At 45.2% G+C, this 24723-nt stretch overlaps 1 protein-coding gene across 1 annotated transcript in view; it reads left to right on the forward strand.

Annotated features, from left to right (window-relative positions):
- Window positions 1–24723, forward strand: part of LOC138453292 (uncharacterized) — a 150054-nt gene that overhangs the window by 76064 nt on the left and 49267 nt on the right. The window contains exon 2 of the mRNA XM_069605985.1: window positions 23966–24018. Coding sequence (XP_069462086.1) covers window positions 23966–24018 — 53 coding nt within the window. The remainder of the gene's footprint in view (window positions 1–23965; window positions 24019–24723) is intronic.

The following is a 24723-nucleotide window of genomic DNA, read 5'->3' on the forward strand; positions in this document are numbered from 1 at the left end:
AGTTAAAGGGTTTGGTTGGTTGGTTAGTAGTGAGATAAAGGAAAAGACAGCTGCGAATCCTGAGGTGTTGTTGTGTGCAGGCCTGAAGGTCCGAGTCATGACTCTCAGTTTGAGGTAACGTGCTTATTGGCAGTTTCACTCGAGTGCGTGTTCACCCAGAAGGGAGAGCCCTACATAAATCGGTTTGGAAGTCAGCACAGAGTGCCCGGGTTAGCAACTTGTATAGGGGCAATGCGTGATAAGGTTTGAGAGAGGATTGAGCAACTGTGCTGCACTGCTATTGTCGTAAGTTGATAGGCAGCTAGCTGCCATGCGGGAGGTTTGTTTGTGTGAGTAGTGCTAGGTAGTAAAAGATGGAGATGCCAGTGGATTTGCATGGGGGACACAACAAGGGGGTTGGTTAAGTGAAATTTTGCCTCTTGGTTTTATTATTATTTTTTAACACAAAATAGACATGAAAGAAAAATGTGTCTCTAACTGTTATACAAGAAGTTATATTGTATATAATGTTTTAAGAGGTCCTGAAGAAAGCGGAAACTTACTGACAACTGCTGAAACTGGTCGACATCATAGGAATAGGTTCAGGGGAGATGACCTGAACCCCGACATCCACTCCAAATAACAAGTGGTCTCGGTGTAAAAACATCATCATAGAAATTGTTTTAATAATCGGGCAACATAAGGGAATGACGGTTGTCCAATTTTTTTTAACAAAATTCAACTGGTAATGATTTAATATCAGTAAAAAATAAGACACACAAATTTGGAGGCGAGACAAATAAAGTTTATCATCGACTTCCAAATAGTGTGCACATACTTTTTGAAATGCAGGAAAGTATTGAGAGAGGATAGGGTCATCTCTTGTCTATCCCTCACCCTAGATAGGTGCTACAGCAGCGCTGCCTAGGGCAAGCACCAGTCATTTGGAGGGACAGCTAGATGTCTTTGACAGGGACATTTATGTATATGTATGGATTCAGTCGAACAGGAATAACTTTTTAACTGAACGGTTCTGTCTATTTTGTGTTAAAAAGCTTGGGTAAGGACAGAATGGAATCACCTGTAGACTCCACACTGTATTGTTATAGCCTCTTGGTTGTAGTCACGTTTAGAATTTTAAATGGTTGTCTCTGGGTGAGAGGTCAGGAGGACCATGTTTTGTATGGCATAGTTTCATATTGTGATGCGCGTTGATCTGTTTTTGTATGACACTCAGCCCCGCCCATCTGCCTAGTTTGCTTTACAATGGCCATGTGTCATGATGCATACCCCCGGAGCATCAGGCCAGGCCCAGCACCCCCGGAAGCAGGCATCATGCCCTCGGGTAAAAGCCCAGCGGCCCCTTATAGGGACTCTTTGGACTCAGTCCTGGCGCCTTTGGCGCCAGGCTCATGTTGGACATCAGTCCTGGCGCCATAGGCGCCAGGATCATAAAGGGAGGTGTTTTGTGCACTTACCTGATGCAGACCATGCTGCACGCTTCAGGCCTCCCTGAGACCTGAAAGGGACTATTTTTTCATAGGGACTATTTTTTCACTCGGGCGTGGCCAGGGAAGGATACATACCTAGTTGGGGAAGGATACATACCTGGGACTTCTTTGGAGGCTATTTAAGCCACGCCCAGACAGCAGCTCATGCTTCGCGTTGTTCTGCTTCCTGCAGCTTAACGCTCACTGTATCTGCTCCTGCTCCTGGATTACAGCCACGCCCGTCTTGAACCTGGAAGACCTGCAAGGAAGGAAGAGAAGAGAAAGGTGAAAACCAAGGATTATTTCAAGCTTCTTACCTGCATCCGGAATCTTCTCGCCAGCATCCCTGAAGGAAGACTTCAATTTAAAAGCATCGTGTTGCTCGCTGCAGCACCACGCTTCACTCACCTGTCCTGTCCTCGAGACATCTCCCGGCTCCATCGCGGCTGTCAGCATCGGACGCCACATCTCTGCACCTAGGGGAGAGAGGAAGAAACAAAAGGTGAGCAGAAGGACACACAGAAGGAAAGCCTGATTAACAGCCATAATACTTACCGGCTTTTCTTCCACATTTCGGGTTGGCGCCGCCCCGTTGGCAGGTACCGTACCCCGGCCCCTATGGGGAAAGGACTAGAGACATTTCAGAGGAATGATAAGGACATCTAGAGGGATCGCCCTCATTACTGCTCACCGCGGCAGGTTAACCCCTCGACGCATCGCCTTCATTCTGCACCTGAAATAAAGGACAGATCACATTGAGAAAGACAGCATTAAGGGGGCCTCACTTGAACTTTGAACTTTCATACTTACGGCGCATCGCTCAGGAAAGTCAAGTGGATTTTGCCAGCGCCATTCTGAAAACCAGTGAAGTAACTGGACGAACGCGCGCCCCTGCACCAGAAGCAGGATGGAGAGTTCAACCTTCCAAACCATAAGGTGAGCTTAAACCGGGTTTGGAGGAATAGAGAGGAACGGAGGGGGGAAGGAGGGAGCTAGCACACCATTCTGCAGACTGTTAATCCCCTTTCTCATCTGCAGAAGGATATTCCTACGGGCCAAGGAAGCACGATTTGGAGGTCCTGTCCAATCGGTGTTCCGGGTCCTGCGCATCACGCTAGAAGAGGCCGCAGTAATCCAGACTAGATCAGCGCCCCCGTGGGAACCAGGTGAGCGTTACACCATGCCTGCTCCAGTGCTCTGCAAAGGGGCTGGGCAGACCCCAATGATCTTCCCAGAGGCAACCGCATCTCTTACTGACAGCGACGGGTTCCTTGTTGTAATATAGCTGTGCACATATACCCACAGTAAATGGATTCCATTGCTTTGGTGCATGCTGCATTGAGACATTTGTAAATAAACTGTACAGATTGCACTGACATCAGCACAAAGCCCTATCCCATGTCCCTCGCTGTTAACATGCCTGTCTTTAGCTTGTGGAGGGCCCCAATGATGACCCATATTCTGCATTGTTTGGGGGCTGTATGTGCAACATGACAATTCAATTATTTTGCATACGCCCCCCTCCATGGCCCTTAGTAGGTCCAGAACATGTCGGTTTTGGAGGGTCATCAACCGGATCGCACGCTTCTCGTTTGTCATCGAATTCAATCATTGTTATGTGTCATTCACCAACTGGATCATTTACCACCCCACAATATGAAGCCATTTGCCATTGGCATTGGCTGTGTCCTGGATCCCTGGTAGTAGAAGAGAGGCAAAGAACACTTGTGTTTTGGTATACAGGCAGTATTTGTCTGGAATTGCTTTCAGCAACTTGGAGGAATCTTTGGATAAATAGTTTGATTGCTGTGAGGGGTCAAAAATGCAAGATGGACACAAAGATATTGTTTACTCAAAAAGTTGCAATTTTTATTAAATAAAAAAGGGGTGAGATAAACGCCTATCTTTCCCTAACAATGATGGCCCTGCCTAGCAAACAAAAACTAAAGAAAATGTCTGAAATTCTCTGACCCTGACACTACACAACAGAATTATACAAGGAATGTTTGGCTGTCTTTAGTTCAACCAAACAAAATACCAATTTAAAATCAAAGGTTTTAGAAAGTACTCTGTGTGACCAGGGTTGGACTCCCTTTCTCTGGATCATTTATGGAATACCATGAGCAAAGTTCTGATTCAATAAAGTTCTGTGCAATAACAAAGTTCCATTCAATGTAGCATGGAAAGTATTTCCATTCACTGGATCCTTCTACTTGGCAAAAAAAATATCTCTTTCAGAATTACTTGATCACAAATCAAAACAACTATTATCTTCCACAGTCTCCTGCTTGGCAAAGTAAAGGTTTTTCTCTCGGAACACAAGTTCATAAATCAAGGCAATTGTTCTCTTCACACTTCCTCAAAGGAAACACTTTTGTCAGGATAGCACAGCAAATATATTTGGTAATGCAGCAGTGAATCTAAAGAATGATAAAGGTATCACATTCTTTCCAGCACATCTTTTCATGACAACAACAGTACTTTAAATCATGTTCTTCTTTTCTGGTATACTCGCCTGCCAGGACTTACTACTACGTGTCCTTTTCCTGGCTTACTCGCCAGCATGGAAACTCCTACAACTACAATTGTGTTCCATGGTAAAGCTTGTTCCAAGATTTTCCACACCAGTATCCTATGTGACGAGGGTTGGACAATATCTGCTTCTCTTTATAGTCCATTGACTCTTGACAATGTGGGTTACAGATCTCCCCAGCTTGGTATTCCATAAAAGGGAAGTTGCACGCTTGTTGTCTCTATATCACTCTTCTTTAACCTTTTGGCTGTTGGCAATGCAGGTTACAGGTTTCTCCCCATTGGTGTTTAATATAAGGAGATTTGTGCTCCTCCGGCCTTTGTATTATTCTTATGCAGCATCTTGGCTGCTGGCAATGCGAGCTGCAATCATCCCCTAATTGGTATCCCTTATAAGGAGAGTTGCACCCTGGCTGCCTTTGTATTACTCTTCTGCAGCCTCTTGGCTTCTGGCAACGTGGGTTCTGGCTACGCGGGTTACAATCATCCCCCAATTGGCAGATGGGGAGCAGGTGCAAGTGGGTTAGGCCTCCTGGCCTAAGCCCGCCCACCTGGTGCCTTCCTAGTTGCCGCTTTTATTCCCAACTTAGCTAGCCCCGCCCACCCAGTGCTTTCCTGGTTGCCACTCTTTTTCCCTACTTAAGGAGCCCTCCAGCCTCTTTTCCTTTGCAGATAGGGAGCAGGTGCAAATGGGTCTAGGTCACCAGGCCTAAGCCCTGCCCACCTGGTGCCTTCCTGGTTGCCGTTCTTTTCCCCACTTAGCAAGCCCCGCCCACCTGGTGACTTCCTGGCTGCCGTTCTTTTTCCTCACTTAGCAAGCCCTGGCCACTTGTGCCTTCCTGGTTGCCGCTCTTTTTCCCTACATAAGGAGCCCTCCAGTCTCTTTTCCTTTGCAGATGGGGAGCAGGTGCAAGTGGGTCTAGGTCACCAGGCCTTAGACCCCGCCTACCTGGTGCCTTGCTGGTTGCTGCTCTTTTTCCCCAATTAGGAAGCCCCGCCCACCTGGTGCCCTCCTGGTTGCTGCTCTTTTTCCCCACTTAGCAAGCCTCGCCCACCTGGTACCTTCCTGGTTGCCGCTCTTTTTCCCCACTTAGCAAGCCCTGCCCACCTGGTGCCTTCCTGGTTGCCGCTCTTTTTCCCTACTTTAGGAGCCCTCCAGCCTCTTTTCCTTTGCAGATGGGGAGCAGGTACAAGTGGGTCTAGGTCACCAGGCCTAAGTCCCGCCCACCTGGTGCCTTGCTGGTTGCCGCTCTTTTTCCCCACTTAGCAAGCCCCACCCACCTGGTGCCTTCCTGGTTGCCGCTCTTTTTCCCCACTTAGCAAGCCCCGCCCACCTGGTGCCTTCCTGGTTGCAGCTCTTTTTCCCCACTTAGCAAGCCCTACCAATCTGGTGCCTTCCTGGTTACCGCTCTTTTTCCCTACTTAAGGAGCCCTCCAGCCTCTTCCTTTGCAGATAGGGAGCAGATGCAAGTTGGTCTAGGTCAGCAGGCCAAAACCCTGCCCACCTGGGGCCTTCCTGGTTGCCGCTCTTTTTCCCCACTTTGAAAGCCCTGTCCACCTGGTGCCTTCCTGGTTGCCGCTCTTTTCCCCCACTTCACAAGCCCCACCCACCGGGCCTTCCTGGTTGACGTTCTTTTTCCCACTTAGCAAGTCCCACCCACCTGGTGCCTTCCTGGTTTCTGCTCTTATTCCCTACTTAAGGAGCCCTCCAGCCTCTTTTCCTTTGCAGATGGGGAGCAGATGTAAGTGGGTCGAGGCCACCTGGCCTAAGCACCACCCACCTTCTTATCCTTGCCTCTTCCTTTCTGCTCTTAACTCTTAGATCAAGGGCGTCTTTCGCCTGGGCGTCTGAAGCGAAAGGCAAATGAAGAAAAGGGCATTTCCTGTTTGGACCTGTGCGGACCAGGTGGACTCAGGGCCTGAACCCCTACCCAGCAAGAAGATAAGCATGCACCAATATGTGTTTAATCCCTCTGACCCCACAGGCCATCCCCACCCACTCTGGTCCCCCAGTGATGTTCCCTTGTGCCCCCCTTCTCGCACACAGGTGTTGCCTGTTTTCCTTGATTCTCCTACCCTGCTCCCCCTCACCCACCTCCAGCCTTCTTCTGCAGGAGTCTGTCCTGATACATTCTGGTTTCCCCATCACTGTCTTGTGGCCAATGCTGGATTTGACTTTTATGGACTTCATTGATTCACGGAGCTTTACCCTTTCTCAGCTCTCATGCTGGACTTCCTTTTCATCTTGTACTCATGGTGGCCCTGAATCATGTCGTTCCCATCTTCATCTTGTATCCTGGCTTACAACATTATGTGTTACTACTGACTTCTGCAATTGTATTCGCTCTCCCCTCTTGCTTCTCACTCTTCTTGACTGCTTACTCTCTCTTCTCTCCTTCTCTCCTCATCTCCCTTTCTACCTTTTCCTATCTCCTCCCCTTACTTTCTTCAATGCGCTTACTGTAGCAGAATGATAGCAACCTCACCTGTCTCCTCTTCCCTCCCTTTAGTTGTTCCCCTCCCCCCCTCCAGCACTATCTGAAATGTCATCAGGCCTAGTATGATAGTTGCTTGTTTTGGTCCTCCCCTCCATTTATGCAACCCTCTCCCTCACCTTTTGTTTTTCTCTGGCTCTACCAGAAATGTCGTCAGGCCTTGTACAGCAGTCGCCTGTCTGTTTCCATTTCCTTCCCATTCTCGCCCTCCCTTCCTTATCTATGTCTTTGCTCTTGCACTATCTTAAATGTCGTCAGGTCAAGTACGATAGTTAATTTCACATCCTTACTGTTCATGGCCTGTAAGAATGTCATTGTATTTTCCCTGGTTCCCTCTCATGCCTTGAAGCGCTTTGAAACGCATTATATATAGGTGCTATATAAATAAACTATCATATCGTATCATACCCCTTATAAGGAGAGTTGCGCCCTGGCTACCTTATTTCTTTTGTACAGTATTCAAAATCATTAGTTCCAATTAAATATCTCATTTGGAGCGCCCCAGGGTTACCTGGCTTCTCAGGCCAACTGACAGGTCTCCCGTTCCATCTCCTTCTGGCTCGCGGGTACTGCAGCGGATCTCCTTGGGACTGTCTGCAATGCTGCCAGCTCTGGTATGACTGTCGTGGCAAGCACCCCTCCCTCCATGAATGAGATGGTCATGTTCAACGTACTCAACACGTCTCTCCCCAATAGGTTTGCAGGGGATGCTGTTGAATACATCAGCAGTATTCATACTACCCTGATATCTACCTTGAGTGGCATTTCTTCTGTGAATGGAACCAACTTTATTGCACCAGAGAACCCTTGCATGTCTGTTACCTCACCTGACAAAGGGAAATGCCCCTCACAAATTTTGTTTCACCTGTGTCTACCATATAAACAAATGGTTTGCCTCCTATCTCCATGCCCACCAGTGGTTCCTCTTCTGGGTTGGCAGTGACTGACAGGACTGGGCACGCTAAAGTTCTCTGTGGGCTGTCCTAGTCTGGATAATTGTTAGTCCCAGGAAAGACAAAAGGATTCCCCTGTACCACACTGGCTCCCTGATAATTTCTTACTGTGCCATGAGGCACTGTGTTGTTGTTTGGTACTTGTGGGTTCTGTGGCTGTGCTGGGTGTATCGCATAAGCTGGTGTGCTGTTGGGCTCCGGGGCTTGCAGCTGTGGGAACTGTGGTGGGGAGCAGGTGGGCCATGGGCAGTGGTGCACTGCACAAAGCCTTTGGGGGTGCTTGGGCATAGGGCTGTGGCTATAGGGTGGGGCGCCATGCACGTATGGGGCATTTGCTGGTTGTATGCAGCCACTTGTCCGCTCCAACACTCCTGTGAAAGGTGACCCATTCTCACACAGGACCAACACTGCCCCATGTCCCCCCACTTGGGCCCATCACTCTAAAAACACCTCTTCCTCCCTGTGACCATACACATCTTCCTCTCCCCCTGGGGTCCAGCCTCCCCATGTGGGAACTGATCATACCTCTCCCAATAACACCCTCTGGTCTGCGTGCCCTTCTTGTTGCACAGCTACTACCACTCCCTCCACTGACAGTTTAGCCAGCTTCTTTTGCACTAGTTTTGCTTCCTCCGCCTTCACCCTCTGTGTGGTTAGCTTTGCCTTCCAAGCATTTGATTTCCACCCACCCCTTTGCTTCAATTCCTACCACCTTGTCAAATGCTTTCTACACTTCTTTGGGGAGTCCTTTCTTAACCATGAAGTAGAAAAGTTCTATTAACCGATCCCATGTTACCCCGTTTCTGCCCTCCACATCTCTTGTATCTGTAATAGATATTGGGCCGGGTCCTCATCGTCCTGCATAGTTCATTGCATTATCGACTGGAGATCAGGCGTGTTTGGGAAAACATACCGCAGTGCCACCCACACTCATGCCCTGCAATCATTCAAATGGGATCCGTCATCCCCTATTCGTACCCCAAGGTACCCTGCTTTGACTCAAATATCGTTAGCCTGATCTTCTAACACTGTGGCGATCAAGCTCCTCATGTCACCCACAGCCAGGGTAATGCCGGCTGTCTGCTTCTCAAATGCGTAAATCCACTTTTCCGCCCCTGCAGTGAGGGATGGCAGTGCCTTTATTCAATTATTGCTGTTCATGTGTGGCCAGGGTACATATTGTACCCTCCTAGGCCCTTTGTGTAACAATCGGAATTATGTCCCTACTGTCCTCACTACCTTCTTTTTCCCACCTGCTTTCCCATCGCAACTGTCATGTGCCCATGGCAGGTCCTCAATCTGAGACCCCACAAACAGTTCACCCACTGCAATATCATAGGTGGGGTTTCTTCGTCCCCGAAGTCATCCACCGTGTCCCACTCTTCCTCCTCTGCACTAGCACCCATATCGACGTCAGACTTAACTGACCCATAATCCATACTTCCTGGCCATAGCCTTCCCCCATGTACATTGTTCGACTGCCATGCACTATTTTCCTTCTCAACATGCACATCTTTGATCACCACTTATCACTTGCAGGAGATGCTCGCTGCCCATCTCCTCTATCCAACTTCAATCTCGCTAACTCTTCCTCTGTTCTTTTTAATTCTTCTTTTGACTCTTTCTGCGGCCTCTGCTCTACGTCCCTATGCTCTTGAGCTTGAGCGGCTGCAGGCGCTACAGGTTTCGGGAGATTCTGATAGTGAGCCAATGTAGAAGGAGGAGCGGTGGCCATCAGCGGGACATATACTACGACATCAATCATATTTGTGATGTCATCTTTGATGTCATGGGTGTTATTCTTAGCAGTGCACGGTGGTGGCACGAGTTATGGTTGCTTAGCTTACCATAACTGGTGAATTTCAGGGTTTTTTCGGTTTTACTTGTAACCATAAAGTCTGTTTAACAAAGTTTTTTCGTTGAATTTCATAGGTTTTCATAAGTGCAACTTAACCATAATGTCCCCTAAACAAAGTTTTTTCATGGAATTTCACAGGGTTTTATTGGTGCAACTAAACCATAACGTCTCCTTAAAGTTTTGTCGTTGAATTTCATAGGTTTTTATTAGTGCATCGTAACCATTAGTTTGTTGTTGTTGAATTTTATAGGTTTTTAGTAGCGCAACTTCACCATAACGTCTCTTTAACAAAGTTTTTTCATTGGATTTCATAGTCTTTCATTACTGCACCTAAACCATAACGTCCCCTTAATAAAGTTTTTTTATTGAATGTCATAGGTTTTTATTAGTGCAACTTAACCATAACGTCCCTTTAACAAACTTTGTTCAGTGAATTTCATGGGTTTTTACCAGTGCATGCTATTTTCCTACAACTTACTAATATCATGCTTACCTAATATAGCAATATTCTTTTGTCCATTTTACATATTGTCACCTTAAAACGTTTCCATTTCCCATCCTCTAGAATCACCTTTAACGCTGCTATACACTTTTTGCAACAATTTCAACTAGTTTTGCACCCGTAGACGTCTACGAACATCTGACTTCATTGCGAAACTTCCAGATAGTGCCACATGACCATACGCTGGCGCGCGGCATGATGCCGTGTCCGAGAACCCATCCGCACTTCACAATAAAATCCGTACTTCACGGACAGTTCGGAACTGCATTTGCAACTGATCTAGGAAATTTCAACTTCACAATTTCCCTTGCAAAGCTCCAACATCTATTCCTACTCATCCATTACCAACCTAGTACACAGTACATACTTTTAGTAAAACTGCTATTTATCTTACAATGGAATCAGCTAATGCCATCCCTCCTACCCAACAGACACCACCACTGCTGTAATCAAGGAGCATGAGAAACACTGCCCCCTACCTTAGAAATAACACACACAACATTTTCCCCTGTCCACCTGCATCTCCATATTAGTGTTTGGTGCCTCTTCCCTCATTTCCCTCCCCACCTTTCTTTCTAAGCTCTCTGGCAAAAAAATAAAAATACATCCAAAAACAATAAAAAAAGTTCCTTTATGAACCACCTTTCAAAGTTAAAAAATGAAGCTAAAAAAACGTACAGACTCCATCTACTTTATATTTCTCAGTAAAGTACATAGACTCAATAAGATTTTCCAACATTACCATTTGCATTTAGTGTTATGCTAATGGAAATATTGCGGCGTTTATCCCCCGTTCCAGGGACTGCAATGGAGGATACCAGCCTGACAGCCCAAGTTATCAGCCCAAGCTAAGCGAGTGTAGATAACGAGGTCTCCGGGCCATTATCCCCCCCCATTCCACCCCGTGCAATGGGGGATGAAGGCCATTAGCACCCTAGGTTCCCAAAGCGGAATCCCGGGGTGCTAAAACAAAGATTTTTCTTCCTACAGGAAAATCCTTTTCAAAGATGGCCACCATGGAAAGGGAAGGCGGGGTTCCGTACAAGGCCCCTCTTCGCTTTTTCATGGAAGCCTGCAGAAGGCAAAGAGAGAACACTATGATCATATTACCACGATCACATTTTTCTTCCCTTTCAAACCTATTACAATTTCTAATAACTTTACCACAAAGCCAGTCCCAGGTGGACATGGCCACTTTAATCCCATGTGTTGTCCCTCGTGGTCATGGCCAGTAGCCAGATTGTCCGGATCATAACCTTATTCCATGACCCGAACAATCTGGCCACTGCCCATTGCCATAGGCTACACCTCATTCACCAAAGGTATATCACTATTTTTGTACCTACATTGTGACACGTGTCAAAAAATAAAAAACAGGCACATTTGCAAAACCATGCTTTCAGGTCCTTGCCAAAGTTCCTCACACAAGTTTGCTGGAAATCCACCCACGTTTAATTTTCCCAAAAGTGTCAAATGTATGCACATACAATAGTCATATAACCTAGCCCCCACTTGACAAAATCAATTCTGACTTTACCAAAACATGTATATCTTGATCTATGATCTTTTTGCAAACCGTTGTGTAGATTTGTCAAATGGCACCACATTTATAAGCCTATTTTGGGACCCCCCCCCCCTAATTTCACCCCCGCTTGGCAAAATCCCACCAAACTTTATTTTGGGACCCACCCTCTGATTTTGCCCCCTCTTGACAAAATCCCAGCAAAATCCCAGCAAACTTTGCAAAAACATTTAAATATAGATCTGTTATCAGTTTGCCAAATCACTTGTATATTCGTCAAATGGCACCTCATTTATAAGCCTTACATTATTTTGGGACCCCTGTCTAATTTTGCCCCCTCTTTACAGAATCCCACCACACTTTGCAAACTCATTCGGAAGTCGGTCGGGAATAAAATTGTAAAATTTCATACAGTTTCATTACAAGAGTACTCCGCTCAAAAATATTATTGTCCCAAGCGTTCGGGCATGTGTATTTAAGCATACGTTGATCGATCGTAAAAACTTTTCCTATGCACCTTGCCGTGGTTTTCCTTACTTTTACATATGCAAAATCGGGCAGCAGGGTGCACCCATTTTGAGATAATCTTATCCGTTGCCGCATCGCCCTAAACTCAAGTGCCCTTTTGCCACTAAAGCATAGTCCCCTCCCCTGAAGCTAACATCACATTCCTAGCAATATTCTCTGCCTATATCCATGACGCTAGTGTGCAGCATAGCCAAACCCAGCCAATCACCACCTACATCCAGATATCAGTTGACACAGAACCCGGAATATCAACACACATCCTTCCACAGCACAGCGCGTCCCAATTCTGAATACAAAACACTATCTTTAAACAATACCACAATACTCTGCATGTGCTTTTATTTAACAATAAACGCTCAGAGAACATCCGCCGATTTCCATATTCATTTTTTTTTCTTTCTTTGTTCTCGATACACAAATGTTTATCGTGAATCACACGGTGTTCCTTTGGGTATAAGCTCATTGGATGGAGGCACTGTCATTCGCAAGCCTTCTGCATCAACTTGTTGCTACACCACCGTAGACAATGTCAAAGTAATCCTTATTGCCGATAACACGAAAGGGCATATGGGCCCGGAGCGATCATCCCAAAACTGAGTCATGGTCATCCACCAATTGAGGTGTATCATCAACTGCCGGCTGAAGAACCCATCAATTGGTATCTGGAAATTATGACATTCGCTGTAGGGCAGGATGTAGCTGTGTAGAAAACATAACAGAAATGTGTCTCGGTAGGCGTTCTTAATTCTATTCTAATAGATCGATTACTTATGCACCGTGTGAAAAGTAAAGATGTACACAAACGAGAAACAGTGCAAACACAGAGAAAACAATATACAATGTTGGGGTCAACAATGTGAGTGATAGGTTAGTGCTATGCATCTGTTTAGCTCGCAATGGGAGACCGATGCAGAAGTTGACTGAAGAATTCGAATAACACATAGACAGCATTTTAACGTAAGAGTAGCCTAGAATTGGGCATTTGTGGAACCTCTGCGAACACAGACGTGGACTCCATACATTTCCTTTCTGGACTGCCACGTGCCATGGGACAAATACAAGTACACACTGGTTGTTTCTGAGTCTCCTGACGAATTGGCAAAACCAACAAGCCATTGCAATGTTAGCCAGGCATCCATACCGGTCATGAAATTAAGACCTTGACTCCTTTTTTGTCTACAAATTTGTCTACAGTAAAACTTACATAATAATCAGCATTTCCATTCTCTATGCGTAACGCGGAGTGTGTGTTCAGATCAACGATTTTTCATCAAATGAAATGAAATGTTACTTTGTCCAGTCTTCGAATGCTGACCCTTATCATGTGTGCCATTTTTACATACCTCACCCCATTCCTTTCCTCTCTTTATGAAAAAGCCCTTTATTTCCAAGGACAAAAAACAATAGGGGCTTATGCCTAGCTTGCTTTTGGTAAATGGAAGCTACAAATTAGCTCGGCAGGACGCGAGGGAGTAGGCAGCTCAAGGCATTGACCTTGCAATCCATGGCATCGATTCCCGCGTGCACCACTGTAGCATTAGGAATATTTAGGAAAAACAAACACATTGTTTACTTGCATACAGCAATGCCGCGCAAAATTTCCAGAGATTTACACATTTTATGAAAACACTTGGAATTCATAATTCACATGTCAGCATTTTGTATTTTCGGTACCTTGCGCCTTCAGACCCTACCCCCGTACCACCTCAAAATCACCTCCCACATACCTAATATGGAGTGCTCAAACAGGCAACTCTTGCAAAAGAAATTGACAAACAGCGTACATCTGGAAAGACATTTTTTTACGCTTTATTATGGACAATTTATACTTTTGATCGCTTTGAAATTCAAGTTACATATGTTTTCCATTGCTCATGTACAATGTATCAAAATTGTTGAACATACAAATAGCTGAAAATCATTTGTATCGGGATGCAAACTGTTCCATGAGTTCTGCTTTCAGTGGAGAGGGCACGTTTGCAATGTTTTGGGGCAATGTATGTGTCCTAGGAACCAAACCACAAACGATTCCATGAGTATGCATGTCCAACACAGTCAAAGTCAGATCTTTCACGAAATCGAATTCCATTTCCTGGTATATTAGCTTGACCACCCACTTTTTGATTCATTTTCCAAAGGCCATTTCGTATCGAAGCATCCCAAATTTGCCAGCAGTTCTAGATTGTTGTCTGCCTATGTTCTTGGTATACACTATTAACGCAACTAGTGTGCGAAATTCCATACCCTGCATACCGAAATGCAATCTCTTTGGACGGTACTTTAGGCACATATTATGGTACATCTCCAAATCTCCTGTGTGACAGAATTCTGTGAGTCCCTTCAGATCTCTTGATAGAGTTTAATCAAACACGATCTTCTCAAGAGCTTTGTGTGCAGGTGAAGATGGAATCAACCACTTCTTCTTGCGTTCTTGCTCCTCCGTTAAAGGTCCATGTTCACATTTGTGAAAATGTTGGTTTTCTGTCCATGAGTGAACGTTGGAACAGTGGTGCATCAATGAGCGCCATTTTTCTATTATAATTTCCAACTGCTTTTCACCAACCCTGTAATGCTGAGGTGTCTGCGACCTTCTCAGGACTGTTTGCGGACTTTCGCAGTGAAAAACACCTGTTTTTTCAGTGTTTTCTCTTCTTGCAGCCATATCCCATCCATTCCTCATAACCCTCACCTCCGCACAGATTATTTGAAGTTTTTTAATATGTTTTACCACGATGTCCGCGGACACCGGTCGCTGTCTGCGAATTCATGAGGCGGGCGTTTGCAAAAATCTGTTGCATTTCACACTTTTCACCATCCAATCAATGGGTGCGCCCGATGTCCGCGAACACCACGTTGCACTCTAAGTCAATCAGTGTCCTGTCCGACCGAACAGGGAAGTGTGTCCGCAGAGCGGACATAGATATCACTAATCTTTTGAGACCCACTTTTTGGTCATTTTCAAAAAAACTACTGGACGGATTTTCACCAAATTTACAAAAGCACGCTTTCGGGACCAAGCCGTTGCTCCTGCCGCAAATTTGGTGAAAATCTGTCCAGCGGTTTGGGCTGTAGGCATGAGCAAAACCTTTTCTTTCTCCATTCAGTCTATGGGGGAAAAAATACATTTTGGGACCCCCGTGTAACTTTTCCCCCCCTTGACCAAACCTCACCAGACTTGGCGAAAACATTCAGAGTGTATCATATACTTCGTTTGCAAACTTTGGTGAGGATTGGTTCAGGGGGAGCAAAGTTATAAGCCACCCAAAAAGTGCTCTTCCTATGGGTTTAGCAACTCAACCATAACTACATGGCCGCTAGCGCAGGCCATGTAATATATAAATATATATATATATATATATCATAATCGGATCCCTCCTCTGTCCCCACCGCCATAGTAAAAACACCAATAAAAACACCAGAATACTACTTCTTGTCCTCACACCCACTTTATATCGGGCAGAGGGATCCCAGACCCACTCAATACATGGGGCCTCTACCCTTTTTCTCCTAGTCGTACAGCGCTGTCTCATCCCCAGCAATCGGAGAGGATCCTATTATTCCAGGAATTCAGGCAATGCAGCTTCTGTAATCTTGTACAATTTGCGCGTAGGGGACTGGTTACTGCAGTTGGGCACGTCCCCTCTGGATGTGATGACAGCAATTCCCCCATCACCGCAGAGAGTCTGGGATCACATCGGGGTCAACAAATTTGCAAGGCGGACCTCCAGACAACAGACAGAGAAAAAACAATCCTCTAAGGAAAAAAGCTTGGTGTGCCGCTTTAAAAAGAAAACAAGATTTATTTTGAATACAAAAAGGAAAAAGGTGACAGAGGGTCCTGTAGAACCCAACTGCCACAGAGTTCTCAGTTAGTTCAAAGCAGACATGCCATTATAAGTTAGAAAATCATCACTCATGATGCACACAATATAGAGTGTTCATCACCCATCCTCATTGGCTACCTACTATATACATACTACCAGTCCTTATAGTGCCTCAGCTGATTGGCCACATTCTAATCTAGCCCTGCCCTCTAACACGTGGTCTCCTACTCCCTACCCTTGGATTCCAGCACCCCGATTGGCGGGCCTCTTAGAATGGCACCCTCCCCATGGGCCTAGTCACATTGTGCACACTGGTCATTAACATGAGCTCTAGCAATTCGCAAATCTCTTAACGCCAAACCAAGATCCTAGATTTGAGACATATTCCTAGTTAACACCTTTTTTTCAAGTTGGATTCTCACACCTTCCCTGGCCTTAACATAAGATGATAAACTAACCTCCAGGAACCGCTTTCAATGGATCCCATATCATTTGGTCCTAGCTCCTGAATTTTATTTTTGGCAAGGTAATTTGCATTAACCTTTTGAAATTCCATCCACACCACTGGGTCTCTAAGGCTTTAGAGGTGTTGCCAGTTGGTCAGTTCTAGGGGTGTCGCGGTATTAGTTTTATGACGGTACAATAACCTTCTTGCGAAATGACGGTATATCATGGTTATCGCGGTACAGCAGGTGGAGTTAACTACTCTTAACAAATATTTTCTAAAAGGTCATACATTTTCAGATTTATCATCACAATCAATACCAGGCACCCAAGGCCAGAATTGGGCTTTTCAACATACTTTCCACTGAAATGCCACCCCTTGCTTCCACCAAACACACACGTGTGGAGAATAGGAGCGGGGGGGGGGAGCCCTGCTGCGACTGGCAAAGCAAACTGAATAGCTTCTCTTAAGTGGTCATTTAGGCTTTTAGCTCCCCCCCCTGGCTACTGGTGAAGATGAACATGTTGGCATCTTGATAACCTGCATGCCACAGATCAATGGATTCCGATGGTAGTATACGCTTGTGCGCACACAGACACGCACACTCTTTAAGTTACAGCCTTTAGTTTACTTGCGGGCCAAAAGGTGTTCAGTAATCACAGACATGTTACACCTTGGTATGGCAGCAGGGAATACCCACAGAGATGAGTACATTTCGCAGTGTGACTTATTATATGTAAATTCAATGATAGAACCAGGGAAATCCCCCATTCTCATATGTTTAGAAAAAAATATCCATTATAAATATATAAACCCCAAAGCCGCCAACCCAAAGTAAACCTTTTTGCTTCTTGGCACTGTATTTACTCTTCCTATTGCTGACATATTGATTTTGTGTTAGGCACGTGTGGTTTATGGAATACCATTAAAAACTGCTCCAATTGAAACTACTTGGCAGACAGCACATCCAACAGTGCAAGACCAAGACTGCACAGCACTTGCTTACTGCAGCCTTTCCAAATCAGATTGAAAAGCACACTTAACGGTATGTACGGTATACCGGTATAAACAATGTGACGTTATTATTGTTCAATTAAGTGGTTCACGGTATCTTTAACGGTATACCGTAATACTGTTACATACCTAGTCAGTTCTCAGAGGACTGACACCAGGGAGTGATCAGGGAGAACCCAGTGACCTAGGCCTACCCCAGACACAAATTGAATCAATGTTGAAGAAACTAACACCATGTCAATACAGCAGTGCCTGAGAACAAATGAAAAATGTGGAACTCTTCTTTCACCGGGGTTAAAAAATGAACACACCTCTATCAGACCAAGTTCCCTCAAGATCCTCACCTGCAGAGTTGCATTTCTGAAATCAGTCAGAGTGGGTCAAGAGATGTATCATTCTTCTGGTCAGGATCCCCTCCAGCAACTTCAAAGCTGGTGGTAAGCACAGCCACCCTGGGGATAAGGCCAGAGATAGGTCACCTGTGTGCATACTACAATGTGATAAGAGTTGACCGGTGCCCAAAACACATAGCTTCAAACATCAGGAATCTATGATTTAGGTCACTAAGAACACCCAGTCTGATAAATAGGATGTTTCTAGCAAAGAGAGTGGCCACTCCTCTTCATTTTTTCCCTTGAGGCAAAGAAGTGAAGCAGTAAATGCCTACTGCGCAAACCATTATCATCACAAAAGCATATGACTTTCCTAGAACATGTTGACTATGACATCGAAATTGAGCAAATGTTTCAAGATGCCCCTACATTTCACAGTGGAATCCAATTCCTGTACATTCACAGTAACTATTTGGGCGTCAGCAGTAGACATGGGAACTAAGATTTCTAAGTACTTGAACTGCCAACTCAGCAGGCACTAAGAGGTCACTCTCCAGTCGAGTCTAGTCCCTGTACCATGAAATGAAAACCATGTTTTATCTCAAACACAAATATCCTCCAACTCCCAACTTGCCTCTCTGATGAAATGGCTACTGCTCCGAAAGAATGCAGGGATGCCTGGTATATTAAAAGCCTACTCAGACCCACACTACTACTAAACCAGCAATGATCCCAATCATAATGGTGAAACAGGCACAACTCAACAGTTATACCTCCTTCTCTTGTAACGTAAGCAACGGGCAGGCTATACTCTTCAGGAGGTATGTCAGTCAGCTAGCATAGAAGCATCCAAACAATAACAAGTACTTGGGTACCAAAATAAAAGAATATCCACCCAAGGCTCAATTAAAGATAAACGATTGTAGTTGCACTAAAAACACACACAACTAATAGCGATTACCCACCCAGGCACAGAATATGCAGAAAAGGCACCCTGGCCTCAAGGGAAGGGAGACAGGCAATATTTTCAGCAGTAATTTTCAAGTTCAATGAAGATGGCTGTAAATAAATACAGGCCCATGGTACAGAACATCTATAAATACCTGCTATGCTTGTGCCGGAGGCTTGACAGCATCAAGACATGCTTCTAGGTGCTTTAGAAGGATTTAAGTCATTGTTGAGGCAGTACAGTCGATGGTTTGAGTGCATTGGGATGGTCTAATAGCGTGGAGGCGGTCAAGCGATGCTGTCCTGCAGTATCGGCTGAAACTGCTAGAGCATTGGCAGGCGATGGTCGAGTCACTGTTTAAAGGCAGGCAGTGGTTGTTGGAACTTTGGGTTTCATCAGGCTGTCTGTAAGAATGCACATGTTAGACTGTAATTGCTATATCCCAAACTACAAGGCAGTTGCTGAGAGGTGTCAGTAGAGAGCAGAGTCAGCAGTCACATGTTTGCACTTTACTTTTCAGAAAGGAGCATTTATGAATGTGAGTTTGATTAGCAGCGCTCACTTCCAGAGGCAGATTTACCAGCGTAATACACTGTACATAGTGTCCTATGTGCCGTAACCCTTGCATAACTCATTAGGGCATTCCACCGCAGCATCTGATCTCCTACTTGCCCTGGGAAGCCACCAAAACCCAACCTAAAGATAAGAGTAAAGACAAATGGAACCGGAAATGTGAAACTCATTTCCCAAGAAAACCAAAAGAATCATGGCCTCTGAATCCAAACCCTGAACCTTGTGTACACTACATCTCTGGAAGGCATCCAATGCAGTCTTCTTGCGTAAAAGAACAATGCAACTCCCCAGAACCTCCTAGTTACAGAATATTTCAAGTCCTGGATAATTTTTCTTGCAGCTCCAAAAGTGGATCAAGGGTCAGAGTATTAAGAAGCCAATTTCCAGTAAACGGGTTTGAGGCTGTCAGAAGGGATCAACTGAAAGACATTCCCATGAAACTTTTACAGAAATCACAGTTCCAAGAAGTCATTTGTTGGCCTGTACCAGCTCTGGTGTGAAAAGCAGTTCCGTCCAGGCCAGATCCTCTTTACAAAGAACAAACAGAACTAGAGATGAAATAATCAATTAATGTCACGCAACAAAAGTGTTACATTTCTGCAAGCTGCCCACTTCCACGTGGGTTCCCTCCCTTTGGGTCACCCCTGAGGCTCCCTCAGAAGGTCCAGAGAGTGTGCTTTATCTCAGGGGCAATCCCGAGGCAGTCCTGGCTCTGCAGAACCTCCTCATAACAAAGAAGCCCAGGTCCAGGAGAACTTTACTTAAGGCCCTGGGAGTGTTTATGAATGTGTTTACTCCATTGCTGGCTCTGCTTCTGAAACACTGTAGTGGTGCAGATACCAAACAGATGTCCCTGCCAAGATGGATGTGCTCGCTGCTGGAGCGACACGGTGGGTGTTGAACTACACCCTCCAGATATGGGCTCACATGAAATCCACCCTCCAGATATGGACTCATATGAAATCCCTTTTAATGGACATAATCACATCAGAAATCCTTGCCCAACTCGAGAGATACTCTTCCTGAGAAAGGAATCTTGAGGCTTGGGCATGGTGTCCCTTTCCCTGACCTGTCCAAATGGCATACTACTTTGTTTCCTCCTATTCTCTTGGATTCACAGGTCATAGCAAGAATTTGGAAGGAGGGGGCTTGTCTGATACTGGTGGTTCCCCTCTCCATTAGTCTGGTGGGACAGGGTACTTTGTGTTGCCAATTGCTCAATCTCCTCTATGGTGGCCGACCCTGCAGTGATCGGTGATTCAACACCTCAAGCTTTAGGCGTGCAGAGGATAGGGCTGACAGCTAAAGGAATATCTCCAGCTGTGGCCCTATGTATGCAATGTCCTAGACAACCTGCTACTCTTAATATGTATGACAGACACCGGCAGTCTTTTTCTAAATGGTCGCTGATGACTAATCTTCGTCCCCTCTTTTGTGATCTTGTGAAGGTACTGGATTTCCTTGGCTCTTGCAGTTTCTTCCCTTTGTGCACATAAGGGCATGTACAGAGCATTGGCGTGGTGTTGCGTTGGAGAACCATATACCTCTTGTCTCCTCAAGAGATATTTGCCTCCGTGGAATCCTCCTATCGTCAAGCTACATTGCAACGTGACCCATTTGAACCTCTTTTAGAGGCTCCCCTGCTCATTCTCACTCCCAAGGCAGTGCCTTTTCTTATTAATTACCTTAGCAATGAGACTTGGTCAGCTTGGAGCTTTGTTGTGTCTAGAACCTTGTATTAGGTTTTCACAAGTGGATCACAATAGAAAACCATCTCTGGGTTTTCATCACCTTAATGTGTCTTTGGGGGTTCACTTGTCTCACAAGCTTGTGTTCCTGCCCTTCTCATCCTACTTATTATTCTTTACATTCCCTGGATGTGGACAGATGAGGTCATATTTTTTGGGGTCCTAAATCCAAATAAGCACTGCTCTCTACAATTGGAGCAAAGACCCCAACTGCGGGAGATGAAGTTCTGCCATGGTTGTGGGCAAGGAAGGCAGGAATACTCTAATGCCTCTCGGGAGGCAGCAGAAGTCGTGGCAGGGTGATGGATGCCCCTCACAATGTGTAGAATCACCCGAGATACCCCCTGGGCATCTTCTACATTCACTCTCTGCTGCAAACTGCATGCAAGCGGTGCTGTTAACACTGGATCTTTCTCCCCAGCAGTTCTACAGACAAGCGCTCTATGAAACATTTTGAATAAGGCTTCTGTGTGTTATCATTGTCTCTGTTAATCTGGTTTAAGTTCTTAGGGCTTGCTACATTCTTGCTTGTATGTGACTGGGAGGAGGAAGGATGGGTGAAGGAGCAATGCCCCAATAACCTTCCAGTAATCTTCATTCCCCTGAGCCCTTCTCTTCCTTGTCACAGTACTCGCCACTAACCCGCCCTGTGTACCGTGAGACTTTGAACATCGGATGTCATTTGCAGGATGATGTCGGGGAAGACCAACCAAGTATAACCCATCCACCAGTGGGGAGAGGGCCTATGCAAATGCAAATATGTTTAATTAAGAATCGCTTGCTGGCAGAGGTCTATCTTGGGCCAGATGCCCCTCACTTATATAGGACTGTTACGCAGAAGATAAGGACTCAGAGAAATTAAGATTACCAGTAAGTATTGGAAGTCTTGATCTAGTTGTAAGTTTACGTAACATTCTGGGGGTCTTTGATGTTGCACATGGCATAGTATAGCAGCAGCTGCACACGAGGAGTTATACCCTGCCATTTGGCACCTGCTTTAGCTATACTATAGCACTATTAGAGCTCTTGAGACTATATTTGACATATGACACCTGAAACACATTGGATTTGTCTTGTCAATTCTTGTTATTTCTTTGTTCATTAAAGATGCTTTTTTCTCATTCCCCCATGGCTGGCGCATCCAGTTAGTGTTGGAGTGCAGACCCAGGACTAGAAGCAGAAGAGAAACTACAACCAGTAACTCCTTTCTTTTCAAGGAAATGTTTAGGCCCATACCACCAATATTCCTGTTTTAATGCTGTTTCATTGGAGAACATTCTCCACCCAAACAAATGCCTTGAGAGGGCAGAGAAATGATCCTTCAGGCCCCAGAGACATTCACGTAGTACACCTGTGTATCAGTGTAGGGATGAACACTCAATTAGTAGTAGCATGCTGGGAAGGCTGGCTACTGAGATCAGAAATCATGGTTTCTTCTTTAACATCGGGCAATGTAATCGGGTGCAGTGTTTTCACATCAAACAGTACCCGAGCAGGCCCACGTGGAGTTATCATTATTATTATTAGGGTATTTAGGGAGCAGAGAAATGAGGGGCTGGGGGGATCTACCTTCCGTTGCAACATCCAGCCCTCAAGCCACATTCTCTCACCCCATTATAAAGGACCCATGCCCTCAGTTATTAATGATAAATTCTGTACGCTTTTTTGTGTCAAAAATGCATACCTTTTCCTGTGATTTGTATACATAACTAAATAAATAAATCTTAACAGCAGGGGAGGGAGGGTCAGCAATGGATCCTCAAGTAACTAGGGCAGGAAACAGTGGGGATCAGATCACCCAGTCTGAGGTAGGGTGGGATTGGACGGTGCATGGACCTAAAAGTTAGGGAGCAGTCATTCCTTGAAGAAGAGTGTGTTGAGCTCTTTCCTGAACTGTAGAAGCGGGCAGGCGAGTCTGATGTCAATGGGGAGGAAGTTCCAGAGGCTTGGGGCAGAGACAGAGAAGGGCTGTCTTCTGGTTCTTCCCTTCCTGCGCTGATGGAGTTTAAATCTGCACATGTCCTTACTTCTGGTGGATTCTAGGCCTCCGGAGATGCTGAGTTTCTCAGTGGGGACTTGAGGGTGACAGCCTTGTAGATGATGCAGCAGGATTTGAAGATAATACGCGGGAACCAGTGCAGTTTGATGAGGGTTGAGGTGATGGAGTCCCACATAAATATTAAAAAGGACCTGGGGCAGAGGTTTAATCCTGGGGAATAGCACAGGAAACACGCCTATAATGGATGGAAAATAAATCTCTCAGTCTCATGCTTTAGTTCTTCCTAGATAGAAAGGAGGGAATTCACTTCAGTTCCTGCCCTTAGAGCAGACAAATGATTGCAAACACTGCAGCACGATACTGGGCCTCACCATGAGTTTGGCGGTAAATCCGCAGAATTACTGCCAAACTCAGTTACTGTTGCTGCCGCTCAGTCCTGAGTCATTACCACGTGATCACAAGTGTGATAATGCAGTGAAAATCCCAATTGGTTGAGTCCATGGTGTTCTATGGGTATTTTCAACTGATCTACTGCGCGTTACCTTGCAGTAATTACGCCACGTTTAGGAAGCAAAGTGGGCGATTTTCCATCAGCAAAATGCTGGAGGGACATTTTACCACCAAGCCTGTTATAGAGTGGTAAAGTGGCAGTAATAGCAATTTTACCTCTGTTGGTTCCGAACAGCGGTACTTGTAATGAGGCCCACTGTTTTAAAATGTGGCAGATAATCCAGAGAAATTAGTGTAGAGTTTTTTGTTTGGTCAGATTACTTAAAATTGATTACTCGACAAACCTCATATGAATTGTTCATTTAGACTGTAGGATTTGTGAGCAGTACTTCCAAAGAAGTACTTATTGACCTTCAAAAATAAGCAGCATATATTTCTATGAAGAATATTGTGATCTAAAGAGGACAATTCATACAGGCGGTCACAGATTCGGAATAGTTTACACAAGAAAGGGAGGTGGGGTGGAAGGAGAAGCAGGTAAAAGTGAGACGACCACACAGACTGCGAAATGTACTTTTGCAGAGCAAGAGACTTCATTCACATACAAGAAATGCGAATATGGGCTGAGTTGCTTTGCATTGTTTGTGTTGTACCTAGTCATCCATTTTGTCTCTTAACCTAGCATAATGAGAGTTATCTGTTTAAAGAGTTTTGTTAGCACACATATATGTGTATTGTTTTCAGAAATGTGTTTCTTGTTAATCTTTTCTAGGAACTGTACACAAGAAAACAGCAGGATGTGCAAAACAATAACATCCCCGAGATGTAAGTATGTTCTATGCTCTTGCTGATGGCCTTTTCTTGGGGAGCCTGTTGTTAAGTTTTGACCTTTCTTTGTTTTTTTAAGGTCAGCCTATTTTCGCTCACAGTAAGCTCTCTTTGTTTGCTTTACCTTACTCCTGGGATGATGTGTTTGTGAAGTCACCATGAAAAGGTTTCAATATTGCTTGATGCTGTGTTATGTTGGCATAGAGGCAAAGGCAATGCGTTTCTTTACCGTCAATCCTTTGAACTGCAACAGAACCTCAATAAGGTGCAGATGGTCGTAGCAGTGGGAGAGGGCTCCAGAATGTGTGGGTCTTTACAGAGAGGGAACAGCCTTCCAACTCTGAATATCAAAAGCTCGAGTGTTCTGAGAATTGGAAATGCAAACCAGCCATTCTTAATGTCTTGGAAGATCATGAGAGCAGTTTTCTGATGTATTTGTAGCTACTGCAGAATCTTTTCAACTACAGTTGTGCTTGCAGGGTGTCTGGCGGCTGTGGGAGAGTGGATGAACTTCAATTGGCTCAAACTGAATGGAGACAAAACTGAGGTGTTGGTGGTGGGTTGTCCTCCTGATCCCACTCTCTGGGTGTCCTCTTTCTGGCCATCATCCCTGGGTTCTCTTCCTGTGCCGACTGACAAGGTTAAAAACCTGGTTAAAATTTTATCTGCATCAATCTCTACGGACAAGCAAGTTACTGTGGT

The sequence above is a fragment of the Ambystoma mexicanum genome, chromosome 4p (genome assembly GCF_040938575.1).
Source record: "Ambystoma mexicanum isolate Mex_15411 chromosome 4p, UKY_AmexF1_1, whole genome shotgun sequence".
NCBI lineage: Eukaryota > Metazoa > Chordata > Amphibia > Caudata > Ambystomatidae > Ambystoma > Ambystoma mexicanum.